At 34.7% G+C, this 20,058-nt stretch overlaps 1 protein-coding gene across 1 annotated transcript in view; it reads right to left on the bottom strand.

Annotated features, from left to right (window-relative positions):
• LOC106837422 (ovostatin homolog 2-like) overlaps nucleotides 1-20,058 on the bottom strand; it is a 45,030-nt gene that overhangs the window by 9,579 nt on the left and 15,393 nt on the right. Inside the window, 14 exon segments of the mRNA XM_070494690.1 lie at nucleotides 503-659; nucleotides 1,291-1,372; nucleotides 2,121-2,297; nucleotides 3,020-3,103; nucleotides 3,903-3,954; nucleotides 4,923-5,041; nucleotides 6,584-6,713; nucleotides 7,092-7,320; nucleotides 7,755-7,851; nucleotides 11,123-11,267; nucleotides 12,086-12,256; nucleotides 18,219-18,368; nucleotides 18,738-18,902; nucleotides 18,905-18,938. Coding sequence (XP_070350791.1) covers nucleotides 503-659; nucleotides 1,291-1,372; nucleotides 2,121-2,297; nucleotides 3,020-3,103; nucleotides 3,903-3,954; nucleotides 4,923-5,041; nucleotides 6,584-6,713; nucleotides 7,092-7,320; nucleotides 7,755-7,851; nucleotides 11,123-11,267; nucleotides 12,086-12,256; nucleotides 18,219-18,368; nucleotides 18,738-18,902; nucleotides 18,905-18,938 — 1,792 coding nt within the window.

Consider the following 20,058-nt stretch of genomic DNA (forward strand, 5'->3'; position numbering starts at 1 on the left):
CATTGTATTTTGACGCAGGGCCAGTTCGCCTTCATGCCTTGACTTGAAAGGGTATTGGAAGAATGCTTCATTGAAATGACATAAATTACTAGATACTCTCCCTGAAATTTCTGGCCATCCATAAATAGCAATCAATTACTTAATCAAGCCCACCCTCCCTTAAAATATTGTCTGGATCCAAATTTCTTAATTCTTCCTCTCTAGATTCCTTTTCTCTCCTCTCTCTCCTGTTTCTAGTTTATCTACTGAAGGATGCTGGTTCTATGGAAGGACTAAAGAGAGCAAGGCAAACAATAGATTCATGAGGAGTTATATGTAGGCTGTGGTTAACATGCATGCAGCAGGAATTACCTGTTGACCACTACACCACAGGCCTATCATTACAGCAGACTCAGAAGAGGTAATATTCACATGAAAAATATTCATGCACCAGATAAGCCAGAGATAGGGAAGGTAGGCAATGAGAAGAGGCAAGGAAAGCCTAGTTCTGTTAGTCTCTCACCTCCCAGGCATTGTTGAAAAGTTTGCCATCACTTTTAAAGCACCCATTACTTCTCTGTTGGCTTGAAAGCCAGATCAAAGTCTGTTTTTGAACTTGTTCATCAATGAAAACATATTTCTTCATTCTCTCTAATGTCTTAAAAGTAAGGGCACTGAGCCTATAATGCAAATCACCAGTTAGACAAAAGTCAGATAAGAAAGAAATGATGTCATCTACTCAACAGGTTCATCACCATTGTTCCCTTTGGATAACAGCTGCATCTAATTTGACTAATGTTGACTGCAATGAGTCTTTATTGATAGTGGCTCTTCCCTTTGGGTCAGTAAATGTTTTAAATAGCAGTATGTGAAAATAACTGTATGTAATTTTCAGCATGTTTATACACAAAGTTTTTGCTATATAGTTTATCAATTATCCATATGTGGAGACAGAATAAGTCTAATTAGATACTTTGGGGCCTTCTAGATTTACTCTCCTGAATCTATGTGGGACCTTGAGAAGTGTAGACCAAGATGTGCCATTTTCCATGGAGTTAACAATTTGTGGACGTACAGGAGGGTGTCATTAAACAATCAGACTCCTAAGCAAATTACCATAAGACTCTAGGTATATTGTTGCATTAGAATCGGAATAATCAAATATTTTAGTTTTATCTCATTCGCCTCTGTAAATTCGCTTTGAAATCCACTTTGCTTCCAACCTTCCACCAAACTCAACTCCCCTCACTCCTTCCCAAGACCTCCTCAAATCATTGCTATATTATTTAAAATAAAATTTTCATCTCTCACCATAAGCTTCCTTTCTGATTCCTCTGCCAAAACACACTATATGAACCATCAGAGTTTTTGAAAGACAACTGCTTTTGATAACCTAAAACACAACATTGTAGGAAATTATTTTTTTAATCTAAGAAAGTTAGAAGAAAAAGAATGGTATAGTGGCAAGCCCTGAGTTTTTCTGTTAGACACAAATTATGAGGATTATCATTTAAATTTTAATTTCTGAAACTCAGGTTCTCTATCCATAGTGAAAAACCAAAAATAACCCTCCTACATTATGGGTTTTTAAAGACAAATAAGATACAGCATATGACTATGCCTAGTTCAATAACTGGCACTTACTAATTGTTTAATACCTTTTCTTTAAGGTTATTTTACTTCAGTGTTATCTTTCTGAAAATAAAACCCAAAGAAATTATACCCTCAGACTTTTCTTTAATATCATATTTTACAAGGTTTATACACCCCTTTTTACATATAAATCCAATCACTTCATTGAGATGGAACGCAATTGAGCAAAAAAATACAGAAGTTGATAAACAAAATTTATAGCTATAACAACAACAAACAAGGTAGCTTGGCAAAATATTAGGCATTAAAAGAAAAACCGAGCTCATAATTTGAAACGTTACAGTTCTGAATTGTGAAACTTGAATGACCACACGGATACTGAAGGGCAGAAAACGAAAAACCAAAAACATAGCTAGGACCTAGAGTACCTCAGTTCATATCCACTTTTTCCCCATGAGACTACCTGATAATAACAGCTTTATGACATCTTGGTATTAGTAACAACAGATTTCACCTATTATAGGCAGAAAGTATTTGAATCTTCTCACCGTTAGATAAGAAAAAGAAAGCCTTAGATTTAACTTCCTCTGTCAATTGTTTAGTAGCTTTCAGATAGTCAAGGACATAGGTATCAGATGCCACCAGGGCAATGTTCTGCTCTCCACATCCATAGGGCATTTGGAGAAGATTCTCTAGATTCTGCATTGTAAGCCCTAGAATATCCCCTAAAAATGGAAAAAACAGAAAGTTACTATGGCTTATAGTTGGCAGCTCAACATTAATAACCATAGATAAAAGAGGCATAGTGGAAGTAGGAAATATTTTAAATCGAATTTAAAAGGTGGAAACAAGGAAAAATTCTCATGAAGTAATTCTAAAGATGAGATATGGATAATGGGTGAAGTTAAAGGAGTTTCTGGTATGAAAAATATTTCTGAAAATCTCATGACCAGAAGGAGGGGAAAGTTAGGAAAGTGTGTCTGTTTGCTTGCCTGTTTGCTTTTAGAGAAACTGACCCGATGAACCATAAGCTGTAATCCATCCTCTCCCCCAAAGCGTTAATTTTAATGATAGACAAATAAGTTTATTGTAAAACAAATTTCTCCTATTACTGAGTAAATTTCCAGCATCTCTAACAAGCAAAGTTTATTCTGATTCTCCAAAGAGGAACTTAATATTTCAGATCAATGGGCTACAATAAACCCCTTTGTTTTCTAAACACCAGTTATCATCTACCAGAACAAATGTTTCCTAGGGTCATAGCTTTGAAAATGACACTTTAATCCTCTCAGATCCCATACAGAAATAAGCATAGAAAATCCTCAACAATTCCCTCCAATTGATAGCTTAAGAAAATCTCTCCATCCTGTTATTTTAAGGATTTTTTTTGAGATTACTTCAATCAAGACTTTCAAGACAGTGTGAAACACAAGTTTGACCAACCTACCCACAACAGTGAAAAAGGCCCTTGCTGATTCTTCTACCACATTGTCTGGCAAATCCAAAACTACCTGCTTGGAGGCTTTGGCACCTGGAAAGAAAAAAACAATAAAATAAATAATGTAATGGTTTCCTTTTATAAACAATAGCAGCGAGATTTGTGAGACAAACGTATTAAGAAATATATTGCATTATTTATTTTTACTTTACACGTCGCTTGTTAGCAGAGACACAATTGAAGTTTTGATCCAGTTCAGAATGACAATACATTCAGAAAATGGTATATATATCTGTGTGTTAGAGAATGGCTCCAATTCTCCATTAGTTTAGTGCCTAAACTATTTACGTATGAAAAAAAATGTAAGAAACTACTAACTATGACATATAAAACAGCACACACAAAAAGTAAATCTCGAAGACTGCTATTAGACATTAAAATCAAATTATCATCAACCAGATAAAACAATGCTCATAATGACCATAAAGCAGGTGATTGAGGGGCCGTGATTTATCTACGGGCTCTCTCACCCCAAGTGTACAAAAGCAAGGGTTACATTGTGTGCTATTTGGGCATAATATTTCCCACTGTCCAATATTGTGCCACAATCATATGACAAGAGGAGCCCAAAATATACAAGATGAGAAAAATAGGCTGAGGCATATCGGTGTCTTAGGTAAACTAAAAGAAAATCTCATAAATATACTTTTTGTTTGCTAAAATTATACAATGAACATAGGGCAGGAAATAAAATCCTTCATTAGGTGTTTAGAATGAAACCACTGAGGCACTCAGTATGGCAAGTGGACTAGTGTAGAAGGAGATAGAATAAATTGATCCTTTGGATAAACTTACTTTATGACTAATTTGACCACCTGAAAGATCTTCTTACCTTTTGTACAGATAAGGAAACTTTGAGTCATTTCTTTTTCAATACCTTCAGGCTGTCAAAAAGTAAACAAAAACAAGCACAAAATAATGAGTCTGGGTCATCTTTCCATGAAGGAAAAGTAATCCAGCGTCAGCTCACATAGACATGGCTAGCACATGTTTGTCCCTGGGACAAGATCCATTTATTGTCCACTTCTTTTTACATTTGGAAGTCACTGTACGTTACTAATACTCATTTTAGGCCCTATGTTCCCTTAGTTTGGACAGAGATAACTTTAATGTCATCAAGCGACACTCTCAACTCCTCGGATCCTGTCTAACATCTCTAGTAGATAAACAAAGCATTTTGCAGAGTAGAAACATGCCAAGAGGTGAGGTGAGAATGCTCCACTGATAAGCATTGATTCTTTTTGATAGTCATGGGAACTATACAGGCACGTAGGACAAGTAGATTTGTCTCTTGGGTTTGAGACTCAGTCAGAAAAAGGTAAGGGAACAGGAATAGGTGTACAGGAAACATTACAAGTCAGTAGCAAACAAAAACTCATCAAGCCTGTTTCAAGTGTCAAGTTGTTCTATCCTGGGTCAAGTACTAATTAAAGAAAGGATGAGTTTTATTGCTATTTTAATTCATTAAAAATGACATCTTGGGGGCCGACAAGTAGCGTAGCAATTAATTTTGTGCTCTCTGCTTTGGTGGCCCGGGGTTCAACAGTTCAGATCCAGGTATGGACCCACACACCACTTATCAAGTCACGCTGTGGCAGGCGTCACACATGTAAAGTAGAGGAAGATGGGCAAAGATGTTAAGTCAGGGCCAATCCTCTTCAGCATAAAGAGGAGGATTTGTGGTGGATGTTAGCTCAGGGCTAATCTTCCTCAAAAAAAAAAAAAAGACATATGTCAAAAGTAACTATGGTCAATTAACTGTCTCTTCAAGGAGAATGTATTTTAATATTTAACTTATTAGCCACTGTCTATTTTTTATCTGGAAGAGCTCTATAATTTTGCATGTACATACCTCTACCAATAAACTTTTGATCACAGTATCTTTCCACTTCGGATTTTGCTGCTCAGACGCTTCATCTGGGCAAGCACTACTTTGTTTGGACTCAGCAACTACAGTGATGTTGACTTTCCCTGTAAAAAAAATTCCCAAGTATAAGTTAAATTGACCATTGGCCCCTTCTGTAATGGGAAATGGTAAGAGTCTGTGAACCATATCTTGAATTGGATGAACTGAATCCTGTTATCATATTTATGCCCAGACCAAAATAACTTGCTCTTTCTCCAGCCTGGAGATAATTTGGTATGTTCTCCTTTACCTGTTTTAAGATTCCTTATATTAAATAAGTGATTCATTTACTTAATTAGAACTGAAGAAATTTTGAGGAAAAATAATATTCTGTCAAGCCAACGGAGCCAATTCCTTGATAGCAATTGTTTATAAAGATTTCATATGACAACATGAAGATATAACATCAGATAACCAGGGCTCCTAACTTTCCCCAATATCAAACAAACAAAAATAGTAAAATATGACATAGTAGAAAGGGCACAAGATTTAAATCAAGTGACAGAAATGAATCTGTTGTTTTTAATTCCCTGTGACATCAGAGGTCACATAGTTACAACTTATTGCCAGTTTCCTTACTTGTAAAATTAGAGTATTGAAAAAGATAATTCTTTTGGTTTAATATTTCCTGTATGCCTATAAACCAATATGCATAATCAATATACTGTTCTGCTTTTTGTTTGTTGCTGTGTTTTGTTTTAGAAAGCCTTTGATAATCCACTCATAGAACTTTGTCCACCACTTAATGCCATAAAACCATACAAATTAGTACAGTGTTCTATCTCAGTTGACAGGGTAAGATTTTTGAAGACCTTGTGTAGTTAGAAAACATGAGAGATTTAAAATCTAATAGGAAAACTAGTCTAAGGCAGACTGATGTCACAGGTGAAGTAAAATGATCTCATAAAGGTACTATTTGCTGCTAAAATAATACTGGATATGAGACATGAAATAAAGGAAATTTTAAGGACAATTTTTAAATTTAGTGATAATGAGTGTCGTGGATCTACCACATCTAGCATTCTGTTTACTAGACTCTTTTTAGCTTTTCCTTTCCCTTATATTTTTAACAAGAAACTTTAAAATTTATTTTTCTATACTGCAGATAATATATGCACTGAGACAATAGTTTTCTCAGTGTTGATCTCCACCCAAGTTTTCGGTGTCTCATAATGTATTTAGTAAATTTGCAAATCCTGGCAATCATTGTAATTGAGAAGCAATTTTTGTATAGTTGACACAGGTTCTTGATGATAGGCCAAGCAGCAAGTGAGAAGTGAAGGAATTAGGCAGCATTAAAGAAAATAGGGCCCTCATTTGGGATAGGATGTATGGATTTGATAGGTTATGTAAATTAGCATTTATATTGTATTTCAATCACATTATGCTTCTAAACAAATGAAGGGTGATTTTGCTCTACGCAAGCATTAGCAACCGGAAATTAGATTACAAAGACAGAATTTTTAATTGAGAATTCATAAAAAAGAGAATTAAAAAGGTGAAAGAGAAAATTATGTTTTTATAGAGAATTTAAGGAAAATAAACAGAGTCAGTAAAAATGGGCTGGTTTTCCAGACGAGATTGGCATAGACGCATAGCTGCCTTACCCAGTTTCTTAGGTATAAGAGTCCAGACATATGTTTTCCTCTCTCCAGCTTGGATAACTTCACTGCCATTGTTCTTAGGGGTGCTGATATTTGCCTCAAAAACTGGAGATGGTTCCAGTTGAACAGATATCTAAAAAAAAATCAGTCATGGCAATGAGCGTGGCACTCAATACTTTGCTGTTACTATTCCTCCTCCCATCTCGAGAAAATTTTGTTTTATTTATTTTGTTCTAAGTTAGTGAAAATAAAAGACACCAACTGACTCCTCTCACAAGAAGATAAATATGGTAGAACACACATCATTACGAAATGACATTCTCAAAAGAGTATTTGAATCATTGCCGTGAATTAAAGCAATTGTTTTTAAAGAATATGGAAACAAATCTTACCACATTATAGTACCATTTTGCATTTGAGAATAAAAAGCATATGGCAATATTAAGGGAAAATATTAAAGAATCTTTTGACCTTGTTAGATTTTGTCTCCAGATCAAAGGGAACAACCTACCTCTACACATGTATTCAGGTAGCTGAAGATATTGACAATCAAATCAGATCGTTCATTTCGAACAACTGAAAAGGGCAAGGTCATTTCAACAAAGAAAGATTGGGAGACTTCCAGAGTAGTTGTTGATGAAATGCCAAATCCAGCATCACCATTCACACAGAAGCCATTTGCCTCCCATTGGGTTATAGTATCAGGGATGAGGAATGAAAGATTTGCTGAACCTGAGGAACTACAGGGAGATATTATTGGCAAAATGCATTCTTTGTCTAAATCAGGAACCTAAATTTAGTCGAGAGGAAGCAAAAAAAGCCCATTAGCTGAAGGTTAAAAATGAGTTATAGTGTTTGGACAGGGAATTAGATAAAAATCTTGAGAGGTGGATTTCTATAAAATTTAACCTTAAAAAGTCATGTTTCTTTAAACACCACATTATTTTCAAAAAAATTGAGGAAGCTTACATCTATCTGCATGAAGTTAATAGCTATGAAACAATGCTAGAGAAAAAAATAAAATAAATTATGTGCTCAGTACATACATATAAATAGTATTGTACATTTTACAAATATGGTACTGCTTTATATATCCACAAATAAAGTTTAAGAAATAAAAACAAGAGGAAAATAGAAATAAAGTCACATAGGAGAGAAAACCATTAAACCTCACTCAACACTGACGAGGTCCCATATCCATGTCTCTGGAAAGTATGTTCTTACTGTTTCCATCATAGCCCGTTCTACATAGTTAACATTCTTCTCCGTGACTCCATCAACTAAAAGAAAAGAGAAATGTTTTATTTAGGGAGAATAAAAATATGCGTTTCAATGACACACACCTTTAAGCTATGTCTTCAACCACACGTGCTCAGTGTAAAACAATATAGGGATTTGCTCCTGGGCCTCATTGCCAGTAAATGGATATCTCAACCTAGGCATCAGCATTTTGATGCTCACATCTTTTCCAATGTTAAAAACAACAACAACAAAGAAACATAAATAACAAACAATCAGCCTACATTGTTCCTCTACAGCCAAATTTAGAGAAAGTGATGTCTATTCACTGAGTCAAGTTTCTCATCAGACATTCAGGTGTCTGCCACAAAGCAATCTGTTGTCTGCCGATTCTACTATGCTAACATTACTTTTGCTGAAGTTTCCAATGACATTAATATTGCTAATTCTAAAGAACACTTTCTTTCACTTGCTGGCCTCTAGGCTATATTGGGAATTCTTAAACACTGCGTCCTCAAAACAGTCACTATTGTTAACCTCCATAACGCCACATCCTTCTAGTTTTCTTCTAATCTTTTTTTGTCAGTCTCATTCTGTCATTCTCGTTTGAGGATGTAATCTCCTCATTGTTGACTTGTTTCTAAGAGTTCTGCTCTAGGTCTTTTTCTTACTATGCATTGTCTCTGCATCGACATCCTCACACATGGCTTCATGACAATATCTATGGTGATGTCTCCTAATCTATGTCTTCCATCTGGACCTCTCTTTTGAGCTTTAGACTTGTGCATGCAACACCTTCGTGCATATTCATTTTTGAATGCTTTATGTGTATTTCAGATGAAACTTTTCTGAAAGGAAACTCATTACAATAGTCCCCCCTAATCTGCAGTTTCATTTTCCACAATTTCAGTTATCTATGATCAACTACTACCCAAAAATAGTAAATGGAAAATGCCAGAAATAAACAATTCATAGGTTTTAAATTGTGTGCCATTCTGAGTAGTGTAATGAAATCTCATGCTGTCCCTCTCCATCCCACCCAAGGTTTGAATCACCCCTTTGTCCAGTGCACCCCTGCTGTAAAGGTCTACCCACCCATTAGTCACTTAGTAGCCTTCTTGGTTATGAGATTGATTGTCAGGGTATCAGAGTGCTTGTGTTCAAGTAACCCTTATTTTACTGAATAATGATCCCAAAGCACAAGAATAGTGATGCTGGCAGCTCAGATATGCCAAAGAGAAGTCATAAAGTGCTCTTTTAAGTGAAAAGGTGAAAGTTCTCAACTTAATAAAGAAAGAAAAAAATCGTATGCTGAGGTTGCTACGATCTATGGTAACTTTTATTAGAGCATATTGTTATAATTGTTCTATTTTATTATTAGCTGCTGTTAATCTCCTACTGCCTAATTTATAGGTTAAACTTTATTGTAGGTATGGATGTATAGGGAAAAACACACTAAATATAGGGTTCGGTACTAACTGCAATTTCAGGCGTCCACTGCGGGTCTTGGAACATATCCACTTGGATGGGGGGGACTACTGTATATCCCCCCAGCTTCTCTGAAGTAGTTCCTATTTCCATGAAAATTCAAAAGCCCATCTACTTATCCAAATCGAAAGTTTAAGATTTGTCCTTGACTCCTCTCCCCAATCCTGCATTTCCCATAACCAACCAAATGAAAATAGCTTAAAAGCAACTCTCAAATCCATCCATATTTCTATATTTCCACTGTCTTTTCATAATTGTCCAAGCACCAGTGTCTCTCAACTTAATTACTAGTGTTTATAACATTGCATATAGAAAGTCTTAGCCCAAGGCCAAATCCCTTTTCCACAGAGCCGTCAGAAATATCTTTTAAAAACACCTATTAGATTGTCTGCTTACAACTTGCCAATAGTGTATTATTGCATTAGAATGAGTACCAAACTCTTTAAACGCCCGACAAGGTCTTCATGATCTGTCTGTCTATCCCTCTCGCTTTAGTCATCTTCACTCTTGTCCTTGAACCATACCTTCTGCCATTCTGAAGTGCATTCAGTTTCTTACCTTACATTTCATAGTACTTTCTTCTCTGCTTGGAATGCCCTTCTAAGTCTTTTTGTGATGTATTGTCATTCATCTTTCAGGTCTCAGCATAAACGCTACTTCTTCCAGGAAGGCATAACAGGCCCTTGAGAAATTTAGGTCTCTTCTATTCCTATTACTTCCATTTGTGCAGTCTTTTCAGGTTTTTGGAATTATCTGTTTTACTATAACACTTTCCTGTTAGACTAAAAGTTCTAGGAAGTATAGAGTAAGCCACTGTATTTACAATATGTAACTCAGCTCCTGGCCTCAATAAATGTTTGTTGAGTGAATTAAAAAATTAATAACTGAAGAAAGAAGAGATTAAAATGGGTGACTTTCGGTTTCAGTACATTTTATTCAAAGATACTAAAAAGTTTAGATGTTTCTGATAAAGTTCACTAAATATGGTTTAATCTAGTAGCAGAAAAGTAGATAAGTTCAGCCTCTTGACTAGGACTTCAAAGTGGTTTCAACTTCTGGACTTTATAGGGCTTCTTGAATACTCACTGAGTCTACTCTCCTATAAAGCTGTCAGGCCTTTAATTTTTCTCAAGCCGAGTTTCTGATACTCATATTCAGGATCAGCCCCACTTCAATTACTGCACCACTCTCAATGTTAGGCCAGAGGGATTTAAGAACATTATTCAAGTATTTTCAGATCTGGAGTACAGCTTTGACTTTGGCTCTGTTTTGATGGCCTTGTTTCATTTTACTTCCCTGACTAAATTTCTGTATTGGAAATCTGCCTAATGACCTTACTTACCTAAGACTACTGCTGAGTTTTGCACTTATAGTCCTTCCAGTAGGAAATGGACTAGTATTTGAACATACTTCTGATACCAACTGTTTGGCTATTTCAAAATCAAAATCCTCTGCCTTGAACTCTGCATATAATAAGGCTACAAAGTCCCTACAGAGACATCTCATTCTCTTGTATCATGCTTTTAATAATTGTCCTCTTGCATCATCACACATTGCCTGCTCTTATACACTTCTGATACTGTGTGATACCAATAAAAATAGACTTCCTCTCATATCTGAAGCTAATTTTTCCTTTAAGCCAAAACCACTTCCAGCCTGCCTTATTCTGTTTTATTCAGCGGCAGGATGTCTTGTAGCCAAAACATGGCATAATTCACTTGTAAAATTCCAATTTTTCATAGTTTTATCCCAAATACACCTAATTCCATGAATGCTTTTGGCCATCTCCCAGATACAAAATTCTAGATTACCCACCTTCAATTCTAGATGCGGCACTGTACATCGGAGCATAGTCTTTGATTCCAAGATACAGTGGCCTAGGGAATGGCATCATTCTCTCCGTTGAACATACTTCTGGTTTCCGGTAATGGAGATTGGTAAAGACTTTCAGACCCATAATCTTCAAAGAAACAAACAGCAAAATAAAGGTTGTGTATTTCTTTCATGCAAGAGCTAAAAAAGGCCTATCAGCTACATTATAAGGATAAACAGATGATAAATGTACGTTTCCTCGGCTAGTAAGGGTTTGGAATTTTAGAAGTCACGTTACTTCTATTTGATATACAGAAAAATCTCTAATTTGGAGGCAAAATGATAATCACTATGATTTAGCTAGCCCTTATTACATGCTAGAATTTTGCTAAAGCATTTTACATCATTCTCCATTTAATTCTAAGGGAAGAATACTTATGAGATAGGCACTATCATTACCCTAATTAACATCAAACATAAACACACATATACAAATGCACAGTCAGTAATTTGGAGAGCTGAGACTTACACTACAGCATGTCTAATTCTATGCTCCTTTTCTTCCAAACCTGTGACTTCAATTATAACGATCCTTTTGTGGAGGCCTCAGCATATCCAGTTGATAGCCTAGATACTGATGGAGCTCAGACTGTATTTTAGTCTCTTGATTTGATGATTTCTATATAAGATTTATCACAATAAATTGGAGACTGTCTCATTACTTTGAACATGAGGTTTTATCATTTCAACTGCCACTTAATTTATTTTCAACAAAAGAAAGAAAATCAATAAAAATTAATATCTCCTTTTTATAAGACAATTTTTGGGTGCTCTTTAAGGAGATTACTGACATTCATCTCAAAGAATAAGAAGAAAACTACATAATTAATAAAATATAGGTATGCATTATGAATACTAAAACTAAAATAGAGGCAAAATAATTTTTAAAATCTTAAGTTATCTTACCCTGATAATATCAGCGATGTCTCCATCCCCATTGTTGCTTACAGGTATATAATACAAACCATTGTAAAACATATCCTTCTGAGGAATGCAAGGGTCTAGCTTGCCATCATCAAGGTTGAGACCATGATAGAAATAACCATATAGTTCTATATTTGGAAGCAGGTTGTACACCTATGAGAAAAATAACATGGTTTCCAATGATTTTAAACACTTCACTTATTGTTACAATATTGGCAAATTCTGTGCCACAATCATTTATTCTTGCTCTGTTGTTTAAAAGCATAGCCATTATATTTAATCCAATACTTTGAGTCAACTTATCTTTCCAGTAGAGGAAACCTTCAATTTCTTTTAGATGGTCAATGTCATGTCCATAGAACATTTCAGCTGGGATGTAGGATTTAGGATAACATGTAAGAAAGAGAAGCCTAGAGATTTATACGTTAATCCAAGGTCTAGTGCACAGATGATTCATTGCAATTATAACACTAGAACTCCCAGGTCTGGAGGAAAATGATAACTGCCTGATTCTAAATCTTCTTATGTATCCTTCCAAAGAAAAAATAAAATGAAAGAGAACAAGTAATAATATCCATGACTTGTGTCTTTAACATTACTAAGATATAGATAATTTCATGAACTTCAAATTACTTGTTAGTAGAGAAATAACCACCAAATTCCAGCAGAGTTGGAATCTTACTGCTATTGGAAATATGAAGCGTGCAAAGCTCAAGAGGGAAGGCTAAAAAGACTAGATGAAAATAGGGGAGACAGACGCGGAGGAATTAGAGGAGACACACGCTAAATCTACTCCAGATAAAAGCAAGAAGGACATTAAGTGTCAAAACATGATCGTAGTCCATGGACTCGATAGTTCCCAGTGTAGGACACTGGAACCTGTGTGCTGCTCATCAAGCCATGCTGAGACAGCACCCCATATGGAAGAATTAGAAAGACCTGAAACTAGGCTACACAACTATGTGCCAGGGCTTTGGGGAGAAAAAGAAAAAAAAAAAAAAGAGGAAGATTGGCAACAGATGTTAGCTCAGGGCCAATCTTCCTCATCAAAAAAAGCATACTTAAAAAAAAAAACTAAAAGTCAGGTGAATGAAAATAATAAGAAAGCAGAGGTTACAGTTTTTTCTATATCAGAAAAAGTAGAATTGAGGCTAAAAGGCATCAAATAAGATAGAGGACACTTTATACTGTTAAAACCCCCATTTCAGAATAAAGCCACAATAGTTATGAATATCTATGCACAAAATAACACAGCAGTCACAGCAGAAACAACAGAAAATGCAAGGAGAAGCAGATAGAAACAGTCTTAACAGGATGGTTTAACACACTACTCTCAGTACAAGACAGGTCAGGTGTATTTAAAAAAATAAGTGAGAATAGAAAATATCTAAATAATCAGATCTTATGGATACAGAACAGACATAAAGAGACTACATATTCTTCTGAACACGTGTGAAGTATTCTCAAAAGCTGTTGGTATATTTGAGCACAATAAAAGCATATCATTAGTCCCCATAAAATAGAAATATACTGATCATGAGGCAATATAACTTGAAATTAAATATTCCAAAGTAGAAAGGCCAGTCTACATATAAATTAGGGGATGCTCCACTAAATAAATTTTCAGTAAAAACCTAAATGCAGATATTATAGAATTTCCAAAAACAACGATGCAATTGCTACATATAAGAATCTATGAGATACTTTAACAGTAGAAATTAGAGAAAAGTTCATAGGGTTTAACATCTAAGCCAATAAAAATAAATGAATGAAAATTATATAAATTTCCAAATAAAAAAGCTAAAAACAAGATCAATAAAAGAAAGCAACAGTAATGAAGTAATAAAGATAAAAACAAAAATCAATGTGGTAGAGTACCAAAAACCCCCACATTACATCAAATTAATCAATCAAAATCATAGTTTTATAAAAAATTAAAATAGATAAATCACTAATTAATCAATAAAGAGGAAAAATAAAGTATAAATATGCAGGATAAAAATTACATAAAGAGGAATAAAAAATAAAGACAAGGAAGATGCAACTATTGGTACAGAGAACTTATTTTTAAAATATCATGAGATTTCTTTGTACTTTTCAATAAAAATCAATTTGAAAGCCTATTTAAAAGGCTTAATTTCTTAGTAAAACATAAATTACTAAAACTGACACCAGTAGAGAGAGAATTTCCACAAAGAAAATACAGAAAGTCATCAAGAAACTACTATACACAAAAGAACCACACAAAGGTTCTACCAGTCCTTTCTACTAAGGTCAGGAACAAGACAAGGATGTTATTCCTCCTGAAATTTAACATTGTACTGCAACTAGGCAATTTTTTTTCTTAAATAGAGGAATACGCATTGGGGAATAAAAAGAAGGAAAGTTATGTCCATAGTATCATGGCAGTATACCTAGAAACCCTGGAGAATTGTTGATAAAAGTAATTCAATCAATAAAGGAATTCAGCAGGTTAGCAAAATATAAAATTATTATGCAAAAAATAGCTCCCATATCCACAAATAACAGCCAACTTGAATATATAATAGAAGAGAAAACCTCATTTGCAACAGCAACAAAAAAGTTAAAATGCTTAACAGGAAACTATATGAAGAAATTTATTTAAAATTAAAATTCATGAAAGACATAAAAGTACACTTGAACAAATAAAAAAATTTCTTATTTTTGATTAGTACATCTCACCATCAAGATGCAGTTAATTTATAAATTCCACAAAATCACAATAAAAATATCAGTAAACTTTTTCTTGAGTTGGATAAGTTGAAAATAAAATTGATAGGGAAACTCAAAAATGGAAGAATAGCTAGGGAAACCCTGAAATAGAAGAGTTAGGCGGATGAAGACAAGGAATCAATTCCCACCAAAAATTAATACATACTACAAAACCTCTATGACTGCAACAGTGTGGTCCTGACACATTATTAGACAGACTAATGGAATAGAATATAAAGTCCAGAAATAAACATAACTACAAATAAAAATATAGTGTATGATAAAAGTAATATCTCAAATCACCAGAACAAAGATGATATATCAACTGAATAGCCATTAAAGTTTTTGAAAAAGACAAATTAGATAAATACTATGCCACAGTCTAAGGAATAAGGGCTCCTTGGAAAAACTGCTTTCAAGGCTAGTGAAAAGAAGGTACAAGATGGGCTTAGAACGTCTTGTGCCAGAACAACAACAAATGCTAAAAACATGATCCAGGCATGTTCCAAGGACACAGGGACCAAATGGAAGATGCTTTCACTGGGAAAGCTTGGAAAAATTTTATCATAAAAATAATTTAGTATAGTAATAATTATAACCCTTTGAGAAGAAGAAATCCCTGCATTCATAAGTAAAGAGGAAGACATGGAACTGAAAAATCACCATGTTTCAGCTATCCTACCGATATTAGTTTAGGCAAGGATTATCAATGGATGCTAAATCTAAGAGGAAATTTTGATGAGGAGCAGGATGTACAAATAGACTTAATAAGCACAAATTGGTTATTAGTTTATGGAAGAAAATAGCCAGTGGAGATACAGGGAAACACCTTTATCAGGTGATCAAAATTAACATCACCAGTGATAGGCAAATGGATCGTGTGTATACCTTGGATGTGATACCATGAAAAATAAACATCACATATGCGGTATTCTGGCCAGAGATGCATAACTTTCGCCTAATCATGGGAAACATCAGACAAACTTAAAATGAGGAACATTCTATTTAAAAAGAAGCATCTGGCTTGTGTTCTTCAAAAATGTCAACTTCATAAAGGACAAGAGAGATTCTGTCCCAGACTAAAGAAAACTAGAGACCTGACTACCAAATGCCATATGTGATTTTGTGCTGGATCTTGTACTAAATGAAAGAAATGTGGTAAAGAGGACAATTGACAAAAATTGAACATAGTTGGCAGATCAGATCTAAAGGTTGAAACAATATTAAATGTCCTAAATCTGATAACTGTATAGTAGTTATGTAGAACATCCTTGCTTTTAGAATATGGACACTGATACATCAAGGAATAACGTAACATGAAGTATGCAACCTACTCTCAAATGGTTCAGAAAGTTTCCTTAAATGCTATGTACGTATTTGTGTGTGTGTGTGCATGTGTGTGTGTGTGTGTAGGCAGGAGAAAGAGTGGGAGAGAAAGCAAATGTGGAAAAATGTTAAAAATTAGTGGGTCTGGGTAAAGGGTACAGGAGAGTTCTCTGTATAATTCTCACACTTTTTAAAATTATTTAAAACTAAAAATTAAACATATAACAAATAATATGAATTGGAATGTACTCATTTACATAACATTACTTGATTTATACTGTTAATAAGGCTATTGATAATAAACAAAGGTAACTTCTTTTGGGTCTGATATCATATTCTGAGACAGTTGAATATTCTGGTCTGTCAAAATGTCTCTGGAATTTTCTACTGGTGGTCTCTTGATGGTTTTTTCTCAAGGCAGTTTTTCTAAGGCCTTGTTACCACTAGTTGTAGAAAGAATGAGCAGAAGCTATTTACTCTGAATCCATGAAACTCTTAGAAAAAGAAGTATATATATGTTTTCCACGTTAATAGATAAATTTGTTCTTTATTTGTTGATGCTTCTCCAGATTCTGAAATCAGTTAGAAGCTTCTTAGCTGGAATAAAAAATTTAAATGTATTTAAGTTTTACATTGGGAAAAATATGTCATTTATGTCATGATTAATGGTTATTAAATGTTTTGATTAATTTTATAGCTTTATATTTAAGACTAGATTTACTATACGGTGTTAAAAGTAGAATACAAAAGTGCATTTTTCAATGAGATCTTGTTTGTAAAATATATATACCTTCAGAAAAGAGATTTTAAAATTTACAACCAAAATGTACATATGTGTAAGTGTTAAGATTATGAATATTTAAAAGATTTATTTCCTTATGCCTTTGAATATTTTGTACAGTTTCTACAATACACAGGTGCTACGGTCTGAATGTTTGTATCTTCTCAAAGATCATATGTTGAAATCCTAATGTTCAATGTGATGGTATTAGCAGGTAGGGCTTTTGGGAGATGATTAGATCATGAGGGCAGAGCCCTTAAGAATGAGTTAATGCCCTTATAAAGCATGCCCGAGAGAGCTTCCTTGTCCAGTCCACCATGTGACAATACAAGAAGAATTTTACACCCCAGAAGAGGACCTCACTCAGTCATGCTGTCACCCTGATCTCAGACTTCCAGCCTCCAGAACCGTGAGAAATAAATTTCTGTTGTTTAAAGGCTGCCCAGTCTGTGGCATTTTGTCAGAGCAGCCCAAATGGATTAAGGCAATAGGTATAATTTTAATAAGAAGAAGAGTTTTAAATTATTAAATTGGTTTTAAATAGATCATAAATTTCAATATTTATATGTACTTGTGTTAAAAATAAAAGGAAAATATCCAACAGGTATTAACTGAAATAATTTTGACATGAAATTCTGGAATTGTTGGCCTGGAAATGCTTATGAAAATATAAGATCCATTAATGGATAGTAACTTTAGACTGTATCCAAGCATATTCTTCAACACAGAGATTTAACTCTAAGTTTCCATATGTATGATTACACCTATGATTTTTACAAAATCTCATTGTACATTTCCTAACTTGCTATAATTATCTATAGAATTTTATATTGTTATGAGTGCTGGGTCAGCCAAGAAAAATTAGTAAATATATAACCCATGAAGGAACAAAGGAGGAAAATATTTGATATTTTCAACATGTTCCATCTCAAACAAAAACATCATCTGGGGGCCGGCCCCATGGCCAAGCGGTTAAGTCTGTGAACTCTGCTCCGGCGGCCCAGGGTTTCACAGGTTTGGAACCTGGGTGCCAACATGGCACTGCTCGTCAGGCCACGTTGAGGTGGTGTCCCACATGACACAAGTAGAAGGATGTGCAACTAAGATATACAACTGTGTACCGGGGAGATTTGGGGAGATAAAGCAGAAAAAAAAAAGAGAGTGGCAACAGTTGTTAGCTCAGGTGCCTATCTTTAAAAAAAAAAATCATCAGAAGGGTAAGCCTTGTATGAAGCCAGATAAAAATGAAGAAAATGAGGACATCAGAGAGCTTACGCTTTCAGCTGACAGCTGTTGTTCCGATTTCAGTAGAAGAACACTTTTGTCCACAGCCCGGAGTGCACAGAATGAGTCAGGGGCTGCTTGAAGATAGAGACTGGTATTGGAGCCAGGCAGCCCCTGCTCCTTAGAGAACTCGATGCTAACCTAAAGTAGAGAAAGAAAAGGAATGAGAGTAAGGTATTTTTATGTGAAAATAATTTGAATGTATTCAAACTTTTCCAAATTAATCTTTATAAATTTCTATACCTATATTTCCCCTGCCCACTTTCACCCTCAACTCTCCTTCCAGGAGCACCTCTTTCATCATCGTCTTATCAAATCAGGATTAGTATTGCTGCCAAAAGTTATTCATTCTGTTCAGTGATTCTTTCAACCCCTAATAATTTAATTATGCCAACATCTATTGTGAGATTACCATGTAAAGGTTACGGTAGTCACATAAGAAGGAGACCACAGCGAGAAAACTGCTCACCCTTCTTACTCAAGACAGGCAAGAAACAGAAGAGACATCACCTTGTTTTTAAAGCACTTGTCGACCTGGAATCTGACACTGTCAGCCACAATTTCCCCACTGGGGTGAAGGGTGTAGACAAGCACGAAGGCCACAGGAGCCAGATCAGTACTGATGTTGATCGGGAACGAGAAGTTTCCATTCCAGTCTGTGTAAATAGGAAATGTCATCAACAGATACAATGAGAAAAGTTTCCTGGCTCACTGGGTACACTTAGATAAAAGAGAATGACTTATGCATAGAAAGAGCAAATTGGGCTTTATTTTAAGGCAAATAAATTAAATAATGAGAACCATATATACAAATAAAGAAGATAGCATAATTTAGGCAAAAACAATATTTTGGTTTTGGACATCACTTTTCTATAATGTACTTGATAATCTGGCAATGATAGATACAGGTTGAAAGCTCCTTCATCAAAATATTTAGTAGGTTATCCTGGGCCATGCTACCGCCCTCCAAAAATCGTATGATAAGTGCTCTTCCTAACCTCTTGCCTCTATCACTATAACAAAATATCGCTACAACATTTCCTTAAAAAGAAGGAAAAATGAAAGGAGAGAGTGTATTAAAAAATGAATTTATTATATACACCTTTATTTCTGATTTCTTTTTGTCCACTGAGGAAGATAGCTCCTTTTACCATTATCTGTGTAGAACAAAGAAAACACAATATGTGATACTATATTATGTAATATGATATCATATTATTATTAGATAATGAATGATCTAATGATAATTCTATTCCATAGGATAAGATAGCTTACACAAAAAAATATTAAAAATGGACCTTGCACAAGTTAAAAAAGGACAAAGTGACTACAATTGATTGAGAGCCAATTGTGTGCTAGAAACTTGGTGAATAATACATAATGCACTGTGCAAGGGGGTGCATAAAGCTCTAACATTGTTCAGACTGTCTGGCTTCCAATAAGCCAAGTGATTTCACTTCTTTGCCTCTGTTCCCTTATTAGTAAATTGGAGATATCCATAGGGCTGATTAACAAGTTAACTCATATAAAGCCCTCATAACACTGCCTGGAACATAATTCTTGCCCTTGGAGGTAAATATTATTATTTTCAATTACAAATATACAGCCAAGGAAGCTAAGACTTAGAGAGTTTAGCCAATCTGTCCAAGATCAACTAGCTTGAATGATAAATAAGAGAGGGTGGAAGATTCCAATTAGGCGTCTTAATTTCCAAGTCTGTGGCTTTTCACCCTTCAATATACCTAATAGAGGCAAAATGGATAAATATGGGGACAGAACCAAAAAGACTAAGTCCTTTTATTGTTTATCAAAATCAGCCTTTCACTTTACT

This window comes from Equus asinus, chromosome 22, assembly GCF_041296235.1.
Source record: "Equus asinus isolate D_3611 breed Donkey chromosome 22, EquAss-T2T_v2, whole genome shotgun sequence".
Lineage (NCBI taxonomy): Eukaryota > Metazoa > Chordata > Mammalia > Perissodactyla > Equidae > Equus > Equus asinus.